Raw genomic sequence first — 21,856 nt, 5'->3', positions numbered from 1 at the left:
AAGAGGTATGGGGGAGACCATGCCGAGGGTGGGCAGGGTCCCGCTCAAAAGAAAGGGGGGGTAAAGGTAAACAGGGGGAGTTCTCTAAAGATCCCCAAACTGATTCCCAAGGTAAAGATTCCCAAAACCCAGTGAGAAAAAGCCATGGTTCTCCAAAGGGAATCCAGTGGTAGGGGGACCCCCACGTAAGTGTTATGCATGTGTCCTGGTGGGTCATGTGAGGGGGGACCCCAAATGCCCCAAGAGTACACCGGTACCCACTGGTGCGCAGCCCTCGGGTTTGGCTAGTGTACCGCTTGGGGAGGAGTTGTTTCCAGGTGGGTGGGAAGCAGCTGAGATGACCCTTGTCTCACTAGGGGACAGTGAGATGGTCCAGAGAACCCTCGTGCCTGAGAACACTAAAAAGTACAGGCAGTGGGTGACCATCAATGGACAGAGGGTGGAGGCTCTGAGAGACAGAGGAGCCAGTGTGACAACAGTGAGGAGTTAGCTGGTGTCTGAAGAGCAGATTGATCCCTGGGTACTTCACCAAGTAGTTGCAGTGGACAACTCAGAGCACCTGTGCAGAGTGGCGCAGGTTCCCTTTGAATGGGGGGGTCTCAGGTTCCTTGAAAGTAGCTGTGAGTCCAACAATGCCTTTAGATTGTTTGCTAGGCAATGACCTGGAGGATTCCCCTTGGAATGAGGTGGAACACAGGTCTCACTTGGAGATGTTGGGTCTGCCTGGGTGAGTATGCGTATCCACCCGGTCAATGGCAGCCCATAAGGGTGGTCAAGAACCCCTGGAGCCTGAAACAGTGGCCCAGGGGACCGCCAAGAAGAGGAAGTGCAGGGGGCATGGGAAACCGGCCCCAGACGTTCCCACGGTCCGGGTGGAGGCAGAGCCTGATGGTGACGCCCCGAAGCCTACATGGGAACAGATGGCTGAACTGGGGGAGGTCCCTGAGCTGTTGCAGTGGCAGCAGGAAGGGGGACCCACCACGGAGGCATTCTGTGAAGCACAGAAAACTTGCCCTACTCTAGAGGGACTTCGGCAGGAGGATGCAGCCCAGGCGGCTGGCGAGGAGCCCAGTACTCACCTGATCTATTGGGAGGATGGCCTCTTGTATAGTGAGCCTAAGGTTCCTGAGCCAGGGTCAGCTCGTATGCTGGTGCTTTAGGACCTTCCTACTGGGGTTGGCTCATGATGTGCCTTTGGCAGGACATCTGGGGCAGGACAAGACCTATAAGCGGCTAGTCTCCCACTTCTATTGGCCCCAGATGAACAAGCATTCTGCTCCACACTGTAGGTCTTGCCCAACTTGTCAGGCAAGTGGCAAGAGTGGGGGGAAATGTGAGGCTCCCCTCCAACCTTTATCGGTGGTTAGTACTTCCTTTGAACGGATAGGTATCGACATTGTGGGGCCTCTGGATCCCAAGACAGCCATGGGCAGCAGGTTCATCCTGGTCTTGGTGGACCATGCCACCCGGTACCACGAAGCCATGCCTCTGAATTCAGTCACTTTCCCTGTGGTGGGTCGTGCACGGATGGGGGTTTTTACCCGCATGGGGTTCCCCAAGGAAGTGGTATCTGATAGGGGTACCAACTTCATCTCAACATATATGAAGTCTCTGTGGAGGGTGTGTGGGGTAGCCTACAAGTTCACCACCCCTTACCACCCCCAAAGTTATGGTCTGGTTGATAGATTCAACCGCACCTTGAAAGGCATGATTATGGGCCTGTCAGAGCCCTTGAGGCGGAAGTGGGACGTCCTCTTGCCATGCCTTCTGTTCGCTTACAGGGATGTGCCTCAAAAGGAACTTGGGTTTAGTCCCTTTGAGCTGATTTATGGCCTACCTGTGAGGGGACCTTTAAGTCTGGTCAAGGATGCTTTGGAAAGAGCTCCTAGTAAATGCCCCCAGTATGTATTCAGTTACATGCCGGCTCTGCAAAATCTAACTGCCCGCTTCCGGAGTCTTGCACAGGAGAACCTGGAAGCAAGCCAGGAGGACATGAAACACTGGTATGACCAGAATGCCACTCTGGTCGAGTTTTAACCTGGACAAAAAGTGTGGGTGATGGCACCAGTGGAACCTAGGGCACTCCAGGACAAGTGGACTGGGCCATTTGAGGTGGTGGAGTGCAAGAGTGAAGTCACCTACCTGGTGGACTTGCAGTTTCCAAGGAACCCTTTAAGGGTCTTGTATGTTAACCGCCTCAAGCCACACTTTGAGCGGACTGAACTGTCCATGCTCCTTGTAACAGATGATGGGGTGGAGGAGAAGAGTGAGCCTCTTCCTGACCTCCTGTCTGCAGGAGAAAAAGATGGATCTGTGGAGGGAGTGATTCTCTCCCCTCCCTGACTGAAGAACAGCATAGGGACTGTTGCCAGGTGTTGGGACAACTCACCTCACTGTTTTCCCTGATCCTAGGGGTCACACACTTGTGCACACATGATGTTGACACTGGGGACAGTCCACCTATTAAACAGAAAGTTTACAGGGTGACTGACAGGGCCAGGGCTTGCATTAAGGGTGAAGAATCCAAAATGGTAACCCTATGGGTTTTTGAGCATTCCAGCAGTCCTTGGGCCAGTCCAGTGGTATTGGTCCCAAAGGCTGCTGAACCTGGTACCACTCCAGCACTCCGGTTCTGTGTGGACTCCCGGGGACTCAATGCAGTCAGGAAGACTGATGTACATCCCATCCCCCGAGCTGATGAGCTCATTGACCGGTTGGGAGCTGCCAAGTACCTCAGCACGTTTGACTTGACGTCTGGGTCCTGGCAGATTGCCTTAACTGGGGGGGCCAAGGATAGGTCAGCATTTTCTACCCCAGATAGACACTCTCAATTTAAAGTGATGCCATTTGGGATGAAGAATGCCCCTGCTACCTTTCAGAGGTTAGTCACCCAGATGTTGGCTGGGCTGGATGAGGTCAGTGCCACCTACCTGGATGACATTGCTGTTTTTAGTTCCATATGGGAGGAACATCTGCAACACCTCTGGAGAGTGTTAGAAGCCCTACAGAAGGCAGGCCTCACTATTAAGGCAAGCAAGTTCCAAATAGGGCAGGGTTCTGTGGTGTACTTGGGGCACTAGGTAGGGTAGGGCCAGGTGGCACCCCTACAGCAAACACATGATACCATTCTGGCTTGGGAGCCTCCCAAGACCCAGACTGAGGTGAGGGCCTTTTTAAGCCTCACTGGCTTTTACAGGAGGTTTGTCAAGGGGTATGGTACCATTGTGACCCCCTTGACTAAGAAACAACCAAGGAAGGTGATCTGGACAGAGGCTTGACCAGACCGCTTTTGATGCCCTGAAGGACGCCATGTGCACAGCACCTGACTACTCCAAGGAGTTTGTTGTGCAAACAGACGCCTCAGAGCATGGTATTGTAGCAGTACTCTCACAGCTTAAGAAAGAGGGCCTAGATCAACCCATAGCCTTCAATAGCAGGAGTTACTTCCCAGGGAACGTAATTGGAGTGCCATAGAACTTGAAGCGTTTTCGGTGGTCTGATTGCTGAAGAAGCTAAGACCCTACTTGTTTGGGACTCACTTCCGGGTTCAGACCGACCACAGGACCATCAGATGTTTAATGCAGGTGAGGGGTGAGAATCCCAAACTGTTGAGGTGGTCCATTTCCCAACAGGGGATGGACTTTACAGTGGAACACCCCCGATACAGAACACGTTAATGCTGATGGTCTGTCTAGATTCTTCTGCCTTATTGATGAGAACTCCAATGAGGTTGGGTAGTTGCTCCCTACTTTCAGCTGGGAGGGACACATGTTAGACTTTTCATCCTTGGTGTGGTCTCCCTTAACATTTTGAGCCTGTTTCCTAAGTTGTTGATGTGTGCTGGACTCTGTTTTTGCTGTTTTTGTTACTCTGGGCACTTTATCACTGCTAACCAGTGCTAAAGTGCAAGTGCTCCTATACAAAATATGTATGTGATTGGTTCTTTCATGATTGGCATATTTGATTTACTAGTAAGTTCCTAGTACAGTGCACTAGAGGTGCCCAGGGCCTGTAAATCAAATGCTACTAGTAGGCCTGCAGCACTGGTTGTGCCACCCACATTAGTAGCTCTGTAAAAATGGCCCAGGCCTGCCGCTGCAGTGTCTGTGTGTGCAGTTTTAAACTCTAAATTGGACTTGGCAAGTGTACCCACTTGCCAGGCCTAAACCTTCCCTTTTCTTTCATGTAAGGCACCCCTAAGGTAGGCCATAGGTAGCCCCAAGGGCAGGATGCAGTGTATAGTTAAGGGAGAACATACAGGGAGTGCAGAATTATTAGGCAAATGAGTATTTGGACCACATCATCCTCTTTATGCATGTTGAGCTGTATAGGCTCGAAAGCTACTACCAATTAAGCATATTAGGTGATGTGCATCTCTGTAATGAGAAGGGGTGTGGTCTAATGACATCAACACCCTATATCAGGTGTGCATAATTATTAGGCAACTTCCTTTCCTTTGGCAAAATGGGTCAAAAGAAGGACTTGACAGGCTCAGAAAAGTCAAAAATAGTGAGATATCTTGCAGAGGGATGCAGCACTCTTAAAATTGCAATGCTTCTGAAGCGTGATCATCGAACAATCAAGCGTTTCATTCAAAATAGTCAACAGGGTCGCAAGAAGCATGTGGAAAAACCAAGGCGCAAAATAACTGCCCATGAACTGAGAAAAGTCAAGCGTGCAGCTGCCACGATGCCACTTGCCACCAGTTTGGCCATATTTCAGAGTTGCAACATCACTGGAGTGCCCAAAAGCACAAGGTGTGCAATACTCAGAGACATGGCCAAGGTAAGAAAGGCCGAAAGACGACCACCACTGAACAAGACACACAAGCTGAAACGTCAAGACTGGGCCAAGAAATATCTCAAGACTGATTTTTCTAAGGTTTTATGGACTGATGAAATGAGAGTGAGTCTTGATGGGCCAGATGGATGGGCCCGTGGCTGGAATGGTAAAGGGCAGAGAGCTCCAGTCCGACTCAGACGCCAGCAAGGTGGAGGTGGAGTACTGGTTTGGGATGGTATCATCAAAGATGAGCTTGTGGGGCCTTTTCGGGTTGAGGATGGAGTCAAGCTCAACTCCCAGTCCCACTGCCAGTTCCTGGAAGACACCTTCTTCAAGCAGTGGTACAGGAAGAAGTCTGCATCCTTCAAGAAAAACATGATTTTCATGCAGGACAATGCTCCATCACACGCGTCCAAGTACTCCACAGCGTGGCTGGCAAGAAAGGGTATAAAAGAAGGAAATCTAATGACATGGCCTCCTTGTTCACCTGATCTGAACCCCATTGAGAACCTGTGGTCCATCATCAAATGTGAGATTTACAAGGAGGGAAAACAGTACACCTCTCTGAACAGTGTCTGGGAGGCTGTGGTTGCTGCTGCACGTAATGTTGATGGTGAACAGATCAAAACACTGACAGAATCCATGGATGGCAGGCTTTTGAGTGTCCTTGCAAAGAAAGGTGGCTATATTGGTCACTGATTTGTTTTTGTTTTGTTTTTGAATGCCAGAAATGTATATTTGTGAATGTTGAGATGTTATATTGGTTTCACTGGTAATAATAAATAATTGAAATGGGTATATATTTGTTTTTTGTTAAGTTGCCTAATAATTATGCACAGTAAGAGTCACCTGCACACACAGATATCCCCCTAACATAGCTAAAAATAAAAACAAACTAAAAACTACTTCCAAAAATATTCAGCTTTGATATTAATGAGTTTTTTGGGTTCATTTAGAACATGGTTGTTGTTCAATAATAAAATTAATCCTCAAAAATACAACTTGCCTAATAATTCTGCACTCCCTGTATAGTGAAGTGTTTTATATGACCTGACAGGGAAAAACTGCTAAATTCATTTTTCACTGTTGCAAGGCATGTCCCTCTCTTAGAATAACATGGGGCTACCTTTAAGTATGATTAAAGTGTAGATTCCCTTTGGGAGCGGATAGACATGTGGAGTTTGGGATGTCTGAGCTCACAATTTAAAAATACATCTTTTAGTAAAGTTGATTTTAAAATGCCATTTTTAGAAAGTGGGCATTTTCTTGCTTAAACCATTTATGTGACTATGCCTGTTTGTGGATTCCCTATCTGGATCAGTTTGACAGATGGGCTGGTTGTACCTCTCACTAGACAGTGTCACAAAGGGAGCTGGGGTGTAGTCTGCATTTCCTGATGAGCCATAAGTGCTAGGAGGGAGGGAAGGAGTGGTCACTCACACCTGAAAGGGCTGTGCCTGCCCTCACACATTGCAGTCTCCAACCCCCTGGTGTGTGTGTGGGGCATGGCCTGGGCAAGGCAGGATTTCACAAACAAGAGAGACTTTCCCTTTGATTTAGGCCTACTTCAAAGGGCAAAATGGGTATAAGAAGGGCACCCAAAACCACATTTTCCTGGAGAAGAGCTGAAGTGCTGAGGAAGAAGAGCTGCCCTGCCTGTGGCTGCGCTTTGTGGAGCTATCCTGCAGTTGCTGCTTCTGCCTGTGCTAGAGGAAAAAGACTGGACTTTGTGTTGCCTTCCTTCTTGTGAAGAACTCTCCAAGGTCTTGATTTAGAGCTTGCCTTCTGTTGTTTGAAGTATCAGGGACAGCAAATACTTCTCTCTGCCAGCACCTGGAGCCTCTGCTGAGACTCCTTCTTTGCCAAATGGTGCCCATCCAGTTCCTGGGACCCTGAAAGGAGAAGCTGGCAGCCCAAGAGTGAGAAATCCATGCGCTGACCGCCGTGCAGGGAAAAGATCGACGTGACTCCGATCTGCAGCTGAAAAATCAATGCTCACCTGTAACGCATCAGGAAGATCGATGCCTGCAGCTGGAGAAACAATGCAGAGCATTTCTGATGAGACCGGTGAGATCGCAACCCGCGCTGCTTGGTTTTCGGATCATCGTGCGGCAATATTTCTGAGGCTAACATCGCTGGGAGTGCAAAAATTATGCAAGACCTGCCCGTACCTGACAGTGCAGTTCGAATTGACGCATCGCTCTCCTGCAGAGAGAAGATACGACACTGGCTGACTCGACAAAAGGAGAAACGATGCAAGGTTTGGCTCGTGAGTGAAATCAACGCATCACAAGCCCTTTTTGAAGCATACTCGCCCAAGCGGGGTTATTTTTGACACACCCAGGTACATTCCCACACTAACAGCGTTAACGTTGTCTTTAAAATTACATGAAGACTCTTTTTGGTTTTTAATTGATATCTTGACTTGTGTATTGTGGATTTTTGTTGCTTTGGTCTTGTTTTGTTTAGATAAATATTTTCTATTTTTCTATACCTGTGTTGTGTTATTTTGCAGTGTTTGCATTGTTACTGTGTGTGTTGGTACAAATACTTTACACCTAGCACTCTGAAGTTAAGCCTACTGCTCATGCCCAGCTACCAAGGGGGTGAGCGGGGGTTAGCTGAGGGTGATTCTCTTTTACCCTGACTAGAGTGAGGGTCCTTGCTTGGACAGGGGGTAACCTGACTGCCAACCGAACACCCCATTTCTAACAACTCCAGTATTGAAAGTGATGTTTATTAATTTGATATTGTTGATGTTGACTGTTAGGATGATATCTCACTCCTATCTGAGTCCGAAGATTTGTGTTGAACTCTAAGGGTAATTGATGGTTACCCTATACATGTCACCTTAATAATAAATGGTCAACAGAAATATGAGGCTGGGCACACTCACACTTTTTTTAAGTGATTGTAGTCACATTCAAACAGATGGAAAGAGGGTTCCTTTGATACACAGTTGCACTGATGGTTATGAAGGTTGCAGCAAGTGGTCACTCGAGAGTTTGGTGTTTAATTGTGCTACAGGAACGCCACTTCAAATTCTTGCAAGAGTTCATAGAGCGGAAGGAGCTCTAATTTCCAAGACTTTTGCTCTACCCTGGTATGTTCCTTGGAACTAGTACCATCACTGGTGGGTGATATGTAGCCACCTAGGCCATATCCCAGATTTTTGTTGATCTTCATAATGGTGTGGGGGTGAGCACAGTTCTAGAGAAGGAATGGTTCTCTCATGAGAAAGTGTACCTTCCCCTTACAGCTGGCTGTTTATGAACCACATCAATGTTAGGTTGGTCCTATATATCCTCTTAACTCATGCACTAGCCAAAAAGACATTTTATATCACAGGGTATCCAATGCATACCTGGGATGCAGTGGCGTAACAGGACTTGAGGGAACGCCCCTACAAAGAAGATGGAGGGGACCCCTTATCCACCACCTAACACTTACCACACCCAGCCATAGTACTGAGGTGAGGGATCCCCCCTGGAGCCTGGGGCCCTCCCACACCACAGGGGCTGCGGGGGCTAATGTTACACCACTGCTGGGGGTTAGATCCATACCTGACTGCCAGATAATGAGCATAAAATAAATTTCTATATAGTGAATCTAAATTGAAATAATTTACATAATCGTTTTTTTTGCATGAAAATTTCACTTGAACTCGGCTCTTCTGTACCTTCATTGGACACCAAAGAGCTACCTGAATGTGTTGATGGTATTTTAAATTCTACTTGGGCACCCAAAGGACCGAATCAAGAATATCAGGATTGGGACACTGTTTTGCACATTCTTGTGATAAGTTTGTGAAACAGTCCTTAAGGAGGTAATAAGAGAGAATTGTTATACTCTAGGGGCCAGATGTAGCAAACAGTTTGCACGTTGCAAACAGCGAATTTCGCTGTTTGCAATTTACAAAACCCATTTTGCGATTCGGTAACCTGGTTACAGAATCGCAAAACGGGTTTGCGAGTCGCAATTAGGAAGGGGAAACCCCTTCCTAATTGCGAGTTGCAGTGCAATGCCAGATTGCTTTGTGACCACGAACGCGGTCGCAAAGCAATAGCAGTTTGCACCCATTTGAAATGGGTGGTAACCCATTGGCAAAAGGGAAGGGGTAATGAGGTGGGCCTTTGCGACCCCCTTGTCAGGGACACCATCCTACATTCCAATTTGCGACTCGCAATTTGCAAGTCGCAAATTGGAATATACCTACATCTGGCCCCAAACTCGGTGTTATTTATTCTGTATAAAATCATAGTTATTCAAAGCCCAGCGCTGTCCCTTTTGTTACTGTTAAACAGTATTTTCAATGTCCAATGATATTTTGGTATTGGACACCTGCTGTATAAAAACAAAATTGTACGTTAAATACGTCCAACAAAGTAACTTAGAGACAAATGAACTTACCTGTCCCCAAAAGGAACTGGATATCACAATTGCCTCATTGAGCAGTCGAAGTAATTCAACAAACTCCTCGTCTTGGTAGTCGAACCGGTTCCCAAAAATGACGGAACAGATTACATTGGAAACAGCACTGCTTATATGTATAGTTGGATTGAAAGTTAAACCTGTTTAAATGAGAGAGAGGTTTATGGCTACTGTGAAACACTGACAAAGTTACAACACCGGCTGTGAAACTGAACATTCATTCTGCACTAAAATAAAACGTAGATAAAGTGAAATAGATCTCACAAACACAGCAAAAGCTAATATTGAAATACGAGTTCGACATTTTCTCTCACTTAAGCTGGAAAATAAACAAACGGAAACGTAGATTTCAGGTCGGAACTGCTGGCAGGTTTTTAAAGAAATATTCACCAACATCAATTTGTGATTATTTGACCCAAGGCAATGTGAAAAGCGTGCTTCTTCAATATTCTGTCACAGTGATGTAAATGAAATAATTTGATGCTTTCAAATGATTGTACATCATAAATCACTGTGGCACTCACACCCAACACTCTGCATCTTCAAATGATGTTAATCCTAACACAGCTACACAAAAAGATTTTTATTCCGAAATGTTTAGGGCTTCAATTAATTTGTGGTGGAGGATGTGAGGTCCTAGATTCCAATTCAAGAAGGTAAAAACTACAGGGCAGAAATGTCTCCACCTCAATGTAACCCTTTTTACTTTGGAATGGTTTGACTGTAAAGCGTCCTTATTCCAGTGAGGTCCCATTGCACTATATATATTTATTTTAAGTTTTAAATAAAAATAGCACCAAAAAGCATTAGGCACACACCACAATCATTTGGTTGAGGTACACCAGGACCTATGTGCTATTTGCGGCCGATGGAGTGTGGGTGGGATACAGGAACCGTTAAATCTAGTTGGAAAATTTACCTAGGAACTTAGGGCCTGATTTAAGTTTTGGCAGAAGGGATACACACTCACAAATATGACTAATATCCATTGTCATATCACAAGTGCATTATGACCCATCTGTTAATCTTTAAATGAGGCCCTTAGTCTTAAAAACTTAGAAATTACAGTTCAAAGTCTTTAGAGGGGCAAGGTAGCAAGCAGTAGCTGAGCAGGGCTCCACGCATCCAGATAGCCTTTGATAGCTGTCCCAATAAATCTGCTGTGTTTTTGCAGTCATGGCTCGCAGCTCAGAAAAGGAGCAAGCGGCCCCCTTTGGGGGGGTTGGGGGGGGGGGGGTTATTCAGAGGAAAATTATATATAAAAAAAGAAAACTCAACTGAATCACACCACATTGCTGCTCGTTGGTCTTCTAGCTCCACTCCAGGTACAGGTTCCCAGCCTGCTCTGTGGCCAATCCGAATGCTGCTCTCATACTGCTGGCAGCATGAAAGCAGGGTTAGGATTGGCTGAAGTGCCTTGGCTTGGTACTTCAAGGCTGACTGGGAGCCTCTTCCTGCTATATCTAACTCCGCAACACAATGCTGGGTTGGAGAGAGCTCAGGGGGCATGTGTTTGGCAAACCTGAGGCCATCACCATGGCCCCGCCCCTTTAAAAATAAACATAGTTTATTTTTACAGTTATGCAGCTGCTGCTGCTGGGTGGGAGGCGACGCTCCTCCGCCATAGTGGAGGAGCTGCTGCTGTTTTTTTGGCAGGAAAGCTCAAATGAGAAATTTGAATTTTACGCTCAATGAGGTGTTCTTGTGGCTGTACACTTTTGGCACATGTGCCCAATCTAGATTTCTGTGCTCGTACTTGGTCACTTTTTCAGAGCACAGAATCCTTCAGGAAGTCCAGCCTGCAACCTGTATCCAAAGAAGGCTCCATGTGGCCAGGCACCTTCGCTGCATGGTCCTGCTAAATGGGAAATGTTGCTGCGGAGAAACCTGAATATTCAGCCCAGCCTACCAGCAACTGACCTTGTTCAGATTTGGTTTGTCCTTGTGTTCTGGAGGTCTGGAAGTGGAAAAAAACAATCTATGTCTTAGCTTTTTAGTGATGCTGGGAGTAGGCCAGCTAGAGACAGCCAAGGGTTCCACAACCTCAGGAAGAGCAGTCAGGGTTCATGACTCACTTCAGCAGACAGTGGTGTAATGCAAAATTATGGGCCCCCCCTGCAGAACATGCTTAATGGGGCACCCCCTGAACTGTAGTCGTTCCCCCTTACTCTGCAGGGGCAAGCTCGGTAAAGCAGAGTGGCTTTCCCGACCATTTCTTTTTTATTCCATGCCATTGCACACATTCTGTTAGCAGACAATGGCATGGTCGAGAGAGTGAGGGGGCGCACTCCAGAATAAGAAACCCTGGGTAGACTGCGCATCATGGGGCCTGCAGTGCCTCCGTTATGCCCCTGCCAGCAGAGGCCAACAGAAGAGACAATGGTAGGTCCACATAGAACTATTCAGCTGAACTGTTGCAGGGAGGAAAGACCACTTGCAGGTTGTTGCTTCCTTTTAGCTTCTATAGGAGGACAGCTTTATGGCCCTGGGGGTCCACTTCTTAGTCCTCGGTACAAGACAGTACAGGTTCAGTCTTCTTCTGATCTTCCCCAGGTCCGGAACGTTTTCTGAGGAGAGTACCAGGGGATGCCACATTTATGCCTGGCACTAGCTTATGAGTAACTGTGGGGAAACAGCAATTACAACGTGGTTGCTTTCCTGACTAGCCTTTACCATGCATGCATTACAACGCATGGTCATTACAATGAATAGCCTTTACCATGCATACAATTACAACAGTTGTAATGGTATGCATGGTAAGGGCTATGCATTGTAATGATGGTGAATGGCTACAGGTGTCGTGAGTGGAAACTGAAAGATCATTCCGTTTCCTCAGAACGAGCTGCGATGTGCCTTAGGAGTGAGGTAAGGGGGATTCGGTCTGGTGGTGGGGACTGCTGTTTTAAGGAGGGTTGGTGGTAGGGAGTTATGTTTTAGGGCGGGCGTTTTTCAGGTCAAGTTTGGGAGGGCGATTGGGCCTGGCAGTGGGGGAGTACTGTTTCAGGGAGGTAGTGAGGGGGTTAGGTTTTAGGGTAGGGGATATGGTTTTCGGGCTTAGGGCAGGGGGATTGGGCCTGGGGGTGAGGGGGTACTGTTTTAGGGAAGGGGGTTAGGTTTTAGGGCAGGTGGGGATGGTTTTCAGGTTTAGTGCGGGGGAGAGGGCTTAGGGGTGGGAGGTACTGTTTTAGGGAGGGGGTGGGTGTTAGGTTTAAGGCAGTTGGTTTTTGGGCTTAGGGTGGGGGGTTTGGTTCTGGAGTGAGGGGTATTGTTTTAGGGAGGGGCAGGGTTAGGTTTTAGGGAGGACGTTTTTCAGGCTTGGGGGGTGTTGGGCCTGGGAGGTACTATTTTAGGGAAGGCATGGGGGGTTAGGATTTAGGGTAGGGGTGATGGTTTTCAGGCCTAGGGCTGGGGGTTGGGCTTTAATGTGGGGGGTACTGTTTTAGGGATGGGGAAGGGGTTGGGGGCTAGGTTTTAGGACAGGGATTGGTTTTCAGGATTAGGGCAGGAAGTCAATTTTAGGGCTCGGGCTCAGGGCGGGCATTTGGGTTGGACAAATTTGGGGCTCGGGTGAGGGATGGGCATTTTTTAGAATGACTGGGGAGGAGTCGCACTAGGAGCTTTATCACACATTTACCTTTAAATCACATGCTTTTCTAAATAATTAGTTGTAAAGGCATGCATGGTAAGGGATATGCTTAGTAATTGCATTCTCGTTGTAACACACTCATGACAACTACATGCGTTGCAAAGGAATGCATAGTGCTGACATACAACCATGGGGGTGACTCCAGGCCCTGCCCTAACCAATAGGGTAAAACATCCAATGGGTGAGCCTGCCCACTTTTGCAGCAGTTCCTGACTGCACTACTGCAAAAAATCCCTCACTGTCTCTCACTACTAGAATACACAATGGTGAAGCTCTTCTCCACTTATGTAAAGTTGTTGAGCCCACCTTGAAGTGTGGTCAGAGTAATCAGCAGCCCTGACTTTGTGGTCACTACAAACCAGTTCTGAGGCAGCTCCCCTCCCTCTTTGATTGGTGTCTGTCTGACTGGAGGAACAAAAGAAAAGAATGGGCCTGTTTATGTGTCATCTGACATCTGCCTGTGATATAGAAGGCCCCTTTCAAATAAATTAAGTTCCCAGACACAGCCCAAATGGGTATCTGTGAGAGTGGTTGAATCATTTTTTGAGCTAGTCTCTATCGTGAGATAGCAGAATTAATATGTTATATTGGATCCAAGTGTATCTCTATGGGCCAATCAGCCTGATAATAGCTTTTGGGTGCTAGCCACAGTAAGTACATGTTAAGAATACATTTCCACGTGTCCTACTTTTAAATAACAAGCACTCTACCTTGTGGGCTGCAAGGCCTACTTAGGGGTTAATTATTGATGTTTAAAAGGTTTAGACCTATTAAAAGGTTTTATTTGAAAACATCAGATTGCAGTTTTTGCATTGCTCTAGCTACAATGAAAGGCTAGAAGCCATGTTTGCACTGACACTGTATAGTAGATGACACAGTAGCTGCACAGTTAACTAGTGGCATTTAACTTCCAGGCCATTGTTACTCTTGATACTATATACTGGGGTCCACTGGCCCTTTACTACTGTTTAGCAGGAGTAAAGTGCACACAGGCAGCAGACATCTGTGGGTAGCCCATGCAAATAATGGTAATTGCCTGCTGAGTTGTGAAAGTTAGTTGACACTTCTAAATGAAGCTATTTACAGGCTTATGTCAAATTAACATGAAAATAGGTTTGTGAAAGAGCCACTGATTTGTTTTCTTGATAGTTATAAAAATAAAGATGCTGAAAGAGAAAAAAAGAAAAAGAATTGAGAGACATGAGAGAAAAAAGTAAAGACAGCTCAACAGAGATATTGCATTTGCAAAGGTGACTACAAATATGTCATAACAGTGTTCAAATATAAATTTAATATTACAGCTAGAATGGCTGTTTCTATAAAACATTCATCTTAGTCAAACTGCACCTCAAACTGTGTCTAGTTCCATTAGGACTCCAATCATTTTTACATTGTGGTATCAGAAACATCATGAACTAAATAACTAAAAAGGCCGTTCTTCTCAGACTAGACTTTTAAGCACAAATAAAACAAACAAATGTGAATGTACATCTCCTTGTTTACTGGACAAAGGAAGAATAAAGGAACATAAGTGTTAGAAATTGGGTTTCTATTTGGCAGAGGTATACTGTTTGTCCAAGTAGGATGACGAAACTAGTCAGGGTAAGTCACAACACAACCTAAATTATCCAGTGTTCACCACCCAGTAGCTTGTCACAGATCAGGTATGCTTAACTTAGAAGGCAATGTGTAATGTATTTGTGCAATACTCATAAATTAACACAGAGAAAATACCACAAAAGTATTCCACACCTGTTTAGGAAAACAGATAATATTTATCTAAATAACAACAAGACCAAAACGACAAAAATCTAATAAGCACAAGTCGAGATATCAATTTTTCAAGGTTTAGATGACTCTCAATCCTTAAGAATCAGTGGTTGTATTCTTTTAACACACAGTACCTGGGATGCAACAAAAATGACAATGCAGAGGGGCTGCAGAGGAGGAGATGCATTAAAAAGTACAGCTATTCATTGATTTTTCCGGTGATGCAATGGCAATGCATTGTTTCTATCCACGCTGTAAGGTGATGCACTGATTTCTGGGAGCGCAGCCTTGGTTCCTCACCGCAATACGGGGATATTTTGATGCCCAGAGATGATGCGTGGAAAATCCAGAATGTGTTGGGAAGAAACAACAGCCGCTGCATTGATTTAGCAGGGGATGCATCGATTTTTCACCCGGTGCTGCGGCAATCCAGCAGGTGTAGCATCACCTTTTGCAGCGATTTTCTGACGTGATGGATTTTCATCTTTCTGATGAAGTCTTTGATAGTCCTGAGACTTCATAACAGGAGGCAACCTCAAGCCAAGCCCCTGGAAAGCACTTCTGGAGGAAGGCAGAGTCCTTCGAGCAGTCACAGGGCAGAAGGCAGCAGGGCAACAAGCAGGGATTGTCAAAGTACATATATATGGAGTTATATAGTAAAACATTGCATACCTATAAAAACTTCCCTTCACAATATTCCTGACATTATATTTTGCCCACCTGATATTTTTTCTCTGATATATTGTCTAAATACTGTATTGGGTACTTGCAAAAAGTATACACAAATATAAACTCTTAGCTAAAGTGTAATGGTGCAGTTCAATTATTAATCACCCTAAACTGCTTCTTGGTTTAAGGTACTGTTGTTTTAGAGTTCACACTTTAGGTGTATCCCTCTAGCGCACTCACCATACACAGCATGTCAGTCACCAGCATCAGTGCGTGGGTGTGAGTTTAGAGGACATTGGGGAGAATATCTCTGAGATGTTTGCGCCACGGGAGACTTACTTTTTTGATGTTTCAGTGGGGCAAGCCTCTCAACCACATTAGTGAGGCCATACAATGTCACTTTCTGTAGCTTTGCATGGCCTTATAGATATGGAGTAAGATAAAGTAGCATAAGTCACTGCGCAGCCCTACTTCATGCCGGGCAGTATTCCATGGGCACTGCAGCGGGTTTTCCAATGGATTTTGATGCTGCCACTGATTTACTTAATGAATTAAACCTGGAGCAATGACAACAACTTACGCCTCCCCAGAGCAGGCATAACGAGGATAAATATTTTCTTCTCTCCTTGTTTATTCCTCTTTCCATGTGTGCTGCAGACTTTTGGGATTGTTTTTGTACAGGTCGTTTCCCTTCCTGCACAAAAATAATCCTGCATGCAACACAGGCACCTCTGCACCATGGTGCAAGGGTGCCTGCTGTGGCGCTATGCAGCCAACTGTGCATCAGTGCAGAAGGAAAGGACAGGAATGCAACGTATTTCATAAAGATGGTGCATTCCTGCCCTTTCACTTTGGCGTAGGGCAGCACTTCAAGAAGACTTGCGGCATTACCCTACGCCAATTCTCCATAAATATAGTCCTGGGTTTCTCAACACTCTAATGTACTACATGCTACAAGATGCTTCATTGGTTTTGTGACGCCCTTTGAAAAGTTGCTATGTTCCCTGGTGGCAGCCGTGTTGATATAATCATTACAGTTCATGAATCATTATCAGGTCTTCCTGATAGGCTCTGCAGCAACTATGAGTTTCCAAAAGACATTGAAATAGACTAACTGAAGGATAATGCACACTCCTATCAACGTGAATGCAGTCATGTGCTTACACATTAGGATACCACAAATGATTACATTCTTTACAACTTAGATACATTAATGATTTTTTCAAACCATAAATGCTCCCCATGCAACTTTGTCACGTAGGTTCTCATTATCCTAATGAGGCTAATGGATCTGAGCAGCAGAATTGCATAGATTGTGGGGTACTACGTAAAATTCCACACATGTGATGCCTGTCAGCCAAATCCAGGTTTTTCAGACTAGCGAGCAGTGCCTCATCTCTGCCCAAGAGAAGGGATGATTGTGGAAACTGGTCACATGACAAGAAAGACTCCTTAGGGGAATAGTGGTCGATCAGATCTCGTCCCTTTCTCTCAGTTACATTAGTCTCACACAGGCAAAGACAAATAGAGGCAGAATGTAGTTTAAGAAGGGATTTATGAAGTAACTGCATCTTGGATGAAATAGCATGTATTGCAAAAACTAGGATGATAAAACACAGTAAGAGTAAGATTGTGACAAGGAGAGTGAAACACAAAATCGTCCTGTCACTAGGAGAGATATATATCCTTCATACCTAAGCTATGTTAGAGCACAGCATAATAAGCCTAATCAACCCTCCAGGTTTCCCCTCTGGCATGACATCATCCCCCATACCTGAGCAAGGAAGCCTCTTGCCTAAAGAGACAGCGTCCCCATATAGGCCAGGGATTCAGTACTCTAAGCAAGCAGCTGTAGCAAAGGCAATCAGCAATCAACATGCAATAGTTGTCCCCTGGCTGGAATCTCGCTCTAACGTGTATGGGACAAAGGAGTGTTTTTATAATAAAACAGTTGACATTCTAAGAAAGGGTTCCCACGTAGGAATGTGCATGTTTCTGTGAATGTTGGAGACACAGCATACTACTTTTTCTGGCAACCCTATCCGACTGCAACCTTGAGAAAAGCACTAAGGGCCACATGTACGAAAATGAGGTTTTGCGAATCGCAAATTGCGAGTCGCAAACCCTGATGTACAACAGTATCAATGACACTGTTTGCAATTCCTAATGGGGTTGCAAATGACCTACATCATAAAAATTAATTAAGTAGGTCGCAACTTGTGACCCCATTGTGAATGGCTGCCCTCACAGGGATGGTGGCCTGCTGGGGATAGCAGACCGCCATGTCGGTGACTGCTATTAAATAAAGCAGTTTTGTTTTAAAATGCAGCCCATTTTCCTTAAAGGAAAACAGGATGTATTTCAAAAACAAAAATGAAATGTTTTCTTTTCATTTTTTCAGAGCAGGCACTGGTCAATTGGAGCAATGCCTGCTCCGGAAAAATATTTTCACTAACATTCACCCCTTCCCCTTAGCGAATGAGTTAGCACCAATATGAAATCAGTGCGAACTGTGATTGTTTTGTGACCGCATTCACAGTCACAAAACAATCTTACATCGCACTGTGACTCACAATTAGGAAGGGAACACCCCTTCCTAATTGAGACTAGCAAATCTATTTTGCGATTCGGTAAACAGACAACCGAATTGCAAAATAGGGTCTGTACATACCAAAATGCTTTTTTCTTGTCGCAAATGGCCTGATTCTGCAAATCGCCATTTTGCGACAAGAAAAAAGGTATGTGCATCTGGCCCTAAGTGAAATGAATGTCCTGCCTAAAACGTAATGCTTTCCTAGGCAAAAGAACAACTAGATAGAGAAAAATGAAACAATATTGCAAATGTGGCTAATGCTAGACTAAAGCAATGCTGAATAACATTTAACTGGGCTAAAGTGCACAAAGGCAGGCCTAGTTTGCTAGAATACCGTGGCTAAAATATGGCTAAATTAGCCATACAACATCATCCCCTTGCTGGTTCAAAGGTGATTTAAAGCCTAAAATAAAATAAAGCATAAAAAATCTATTTATAAAAGCAGATAAACATAAATGTCAATAATGACAAATTAAAAGATGCTTAAGCATGAAGGAAAAAAAAGACAATTTAAAACTTCAGCAGTGGTGCCAAAAAATGAAAAGAAAAAAAAAACAAATTCAAAATTCAGTGTCATTTTAAAAATCGCCAATTATGTCCGGGACAATTGAAGCCAGGATTTATTCCACTTCGGCAGGTGGTAAAATATCCAAATCGTTGCCAAGGAAAACCATGGAGCACTTATGTTCCAAAGCCTGAGCTCCAGCATTCCGTGTTGTGCCAAATATTGAGTTAGGAGTCACATTGTCCACAAAGAGCAACTCATGGATGGCTTATTGAAGCAAATGCACCCTCAAAGTGCATGTCCAGTAATGATCCCTCATCGAGAACATCAACAGATCAGCGTCCAATGAAAGTAAGCACTACATAGAGAGACAGACTTTCAGTGCAAATGTGAAAAGGCACAAAAGGCATCAAAACACAGTCTGCACACAATCCAAAACCAGCCTGAATGACAGAGACCAGTGATACCGGAATGGTGCTCCAAATTTTGCATCATGCGTTTGTAACACAGTTGCTCTGGTGAAAGCACTTTCAGTCCTCCTTGTTGTGAAGGGACAGCCATTGTGCAGAAAAAGTAGCAACAGCAAGATGCCACCTACTATAGCGAAGTAATTGGAAATTCCCCCAAAATACTCAAAAATATTGAGTGTATGGCTGAAGGTATTAGGCCAAATATAGGGGAGAATGTGTGCATTAAACTGGAACCAGCAGCATTATAGAAATGAGCAATTACAGTAGCACTGGACTCATTGAATATTTATCCCACAAGTTCACTAAAGTATCTCAGAATATTTGTGCTCAAAAGGGACTGAATCTCTGCCTATGACCTCACAACTTAAAGCGCATAGGTCTAGCATGCAGATGTAAGTGCCACATGTTTTTGAAACAATAGAGCCTTGAGTCTGCTCAACTTGTCAAAATTCATATTTGAAGTAGCAGTATGAGGCTATATGTCTGCTACTCCTCATTGTTGTGTAGGGGGAGAGAGGACATATCCGCAACATGTGAGAACGTAATGACATAATATACTCCAACTCACATTCCACAACAGTTCTCACTGTTACGGAGCGCATATCTTCCATTTCTCGATATTTATTCATAGCCTTCAATAGCTAACCAGGAAACAAAGGAATCAAAAGAATTTAATTTTGTGTCTGTCAACAAAATATGTTGACTTTCCATCACTGGCAATTTAAAATAATATGTGTGAGAAAACAGGGCTGATTGCAGAGGCCCCCTGACTTTGTGCCCCCATTTTTCACTTTTTGCCGGTGTTTTCCTGACTTTGATGGTGCCCTGGGTACTGCTAACCATTTCCAGGGCCTGTGCTCTGTATAAAATAAGTATGCAAATTAGGTGAATTATAATTGGCTATGTCAATCTACCTATAAGTCCCTAGTATATGGTAGGGCATGTAGGTTTACGGACCACAGCATAGACAGTGCACCCATAGGTGCACTGCTGAAGTGCCCAGGGTCCTTTTAAAGGCAGGCCTGCCTTGCTGGCTGATTTTAAATTAAAGTTATATGCAAGTTCGACTTTGGAATTAAAAGTACTTACAAAGTCTTAAACTACCTTATTTTTACATATGTCACCCCTAAGGGGTCCCCTATGTACCCCTAGGGCTGAGTGCCATGTAACTATAAGCAGGGATCTTATAAAAATAATTTTATAAGCCCTGGTGAGGTAAAGCAGCCAGATTAATTTTCCCTCATTATATTGAATAACCTCCATAGGCTAGAATGGGGAGACCTTATTTTAATTTATAAACTCCCCTTACATGACAGATACCTTACGTTTGGTATCAAATTAATTGTTATCATAAATCCCGCAACTTACCATTGTTGGATTTAATATAACGTTTGCCGGTAAAGAGTTTTAAACTCTACCTAAAAAGTTGCCAGCTTCAGCCCTGTAGCGCTCTGCTCTGATTGGCCAGGCTACCTTGATGAGGTGTGAAGTAGCCTGGGCTCAGCACAAAGGAATGTGCCTGGGGGAGGTGAACTTCCCTCAGCAAGTGAAGAGGCAGGAAGGGGGAGGGCTGCCAAACTGGTCTTCAAAGTCAGTGAGGACATTTGGAGCAACCCAGCACCTCCCTCACATCCTGCAAACCCAGACAATTAGGTGCCCCCCTGATTAGATTAGGGGAGCACAGGAGAAGGGTGTGTTAGGTTTTTTTGAGGAATGTTGCTCCCTGGGACTGATATTTGCCACACTTCCCAGGAAGTAGTCATCACAGGGGTAAGGACCCTGCACCTGATTGGAGAACCAGGACCCTCCTGTTTTTCACCCAAGACCAAGGATAAAGCTGGCAGACCGGCTCCCACACCTCAGGTCCCTACCAGATTCCAACAAGGAAGATCTACAGGAGAAGAAGGACTGCCCTGCTGAACCCCTGACCTGTACCTAAGCACTGCACTCTGCAGGACTGCACACTTGGGCTTCATCACAAGGACTTTGCCCGGCTTCAACTGGTTCAAGGAGGGACTTCCTGTTTGCTACAGGTAAAACATTGCTAACCAGAGTCCACCGCGCCAACTCCTAAAGAAACAGGCCAGCTGACCACTGTCCATGGGCCAATTTGGAGTTTGCACCAGGTGCATTCTGGAAGTTGTAGTCTGTACCCTCAAGGTGTATCTCAGAGCTTCTGGAACCTTGGGTTGAGTTGTGGACCTCAAAAGAACCTCAGAAGAACATCTTGGAGAAGATCCAGAAGTTTGGAGAACTTTTGGAAAAAAGCTCCACAAAGGGACTGACCGACCACGGCAACTAACTTTCAGGTTCATCCCGGTAAAGAAAATTTCCGAAAAAGTGACCAAGTCAGAACGTAGAAAGTTGATCTACACCTCTCAGGCAGTGTATCCAAAGAGGGCTCCAGGGACGTTGGATCAAGATTCAGGTTTGCCACAGTCAAAGGAATTTCATCTAAAAAAATGACTAAGTCCAAAGGTAAAAATCTCTACTGAGGGTTCCTGTGAAACGTATCCGGTGAAGAGTTCCGGGAGGTCATATTGGATTGGCGACTTGGACCACTGAAGAAAATCTTCAAGAAAATGACTAAGTCCAAAGGTAAACTTTTGACTGAGGTTCCTACGGGCTGTAGCCGAGCAGGGCTTCATCGCAGTCGGCCATAAACTTTGACTTTGCCCCGGTCAAGGTGCGACCAGATGACCAGATTGCTGCTTTTCGTTTCAATGCACGAGAAAACATTAATCCTATCTCCCGTTCCCCTTATCCAATTTTAATCAATGTGGTGTCATTATAAAGATAAAAATGTAATCTTTTTTTATAAAGTAGTTTTGGATTTTTATTGTGTTTTACTTTTTTACTGTTTCGTGATTTCTAAATGCTTTACACATTTTTCTCCTAAGTTTAGCCGTGTCACTCGTTGCCAAGCTACCAAGGGTTGAGCTGGGTTTAATTTATTGAAACCTAACTGAACATTAGTGGAGGTTAGTGGC

At 45.0% G+C, this 21,856-nt stretch overlaps 1 protein-coding gene across 1 annotated transcript in view; it reads right to left on the bottom strand.

The window, feature by feature from the left end:
- LOC138299949 (cytochrome P450 2A3-like) overlaps positions 1–21,856 on the bottom strand; it is a 391,420-nt gene that overhangs the window by 282,399 nt on the left and 87,165 nt on the right. Inside the window, exon 4 of the mRNA XM_069238677.1 lies at positions 9,193–9,353. Coding sequence (XP_069094778.1) covers positions 9,193–9,353 — 161 coding nt within the window. The remainder of the gene's footprint in view (positions 1–9,192; positions 9,354–21,856) is intronic.

Source organism: Pleurodeles waltl, chromosome 6 (assembly GCF_031143425.1).
Source record: "Pleurodeles waltl isolate 20211129_DDA chromosome 6, aPleWal1.hap1.20221129, whole genome shotgun sequence".
In the NCBI taxonomy this organism is placed as follows: Eukaryota; Metazoa; Chordata; class Amphibia; order Caudata; family Salamandridae; genus Pleurodeles; species Pleurodeles waltl.
Note: the sequence above shows the minus strand (reverse complement) of the source record. Positions and strands in the feature narration are given on the sequence as shown.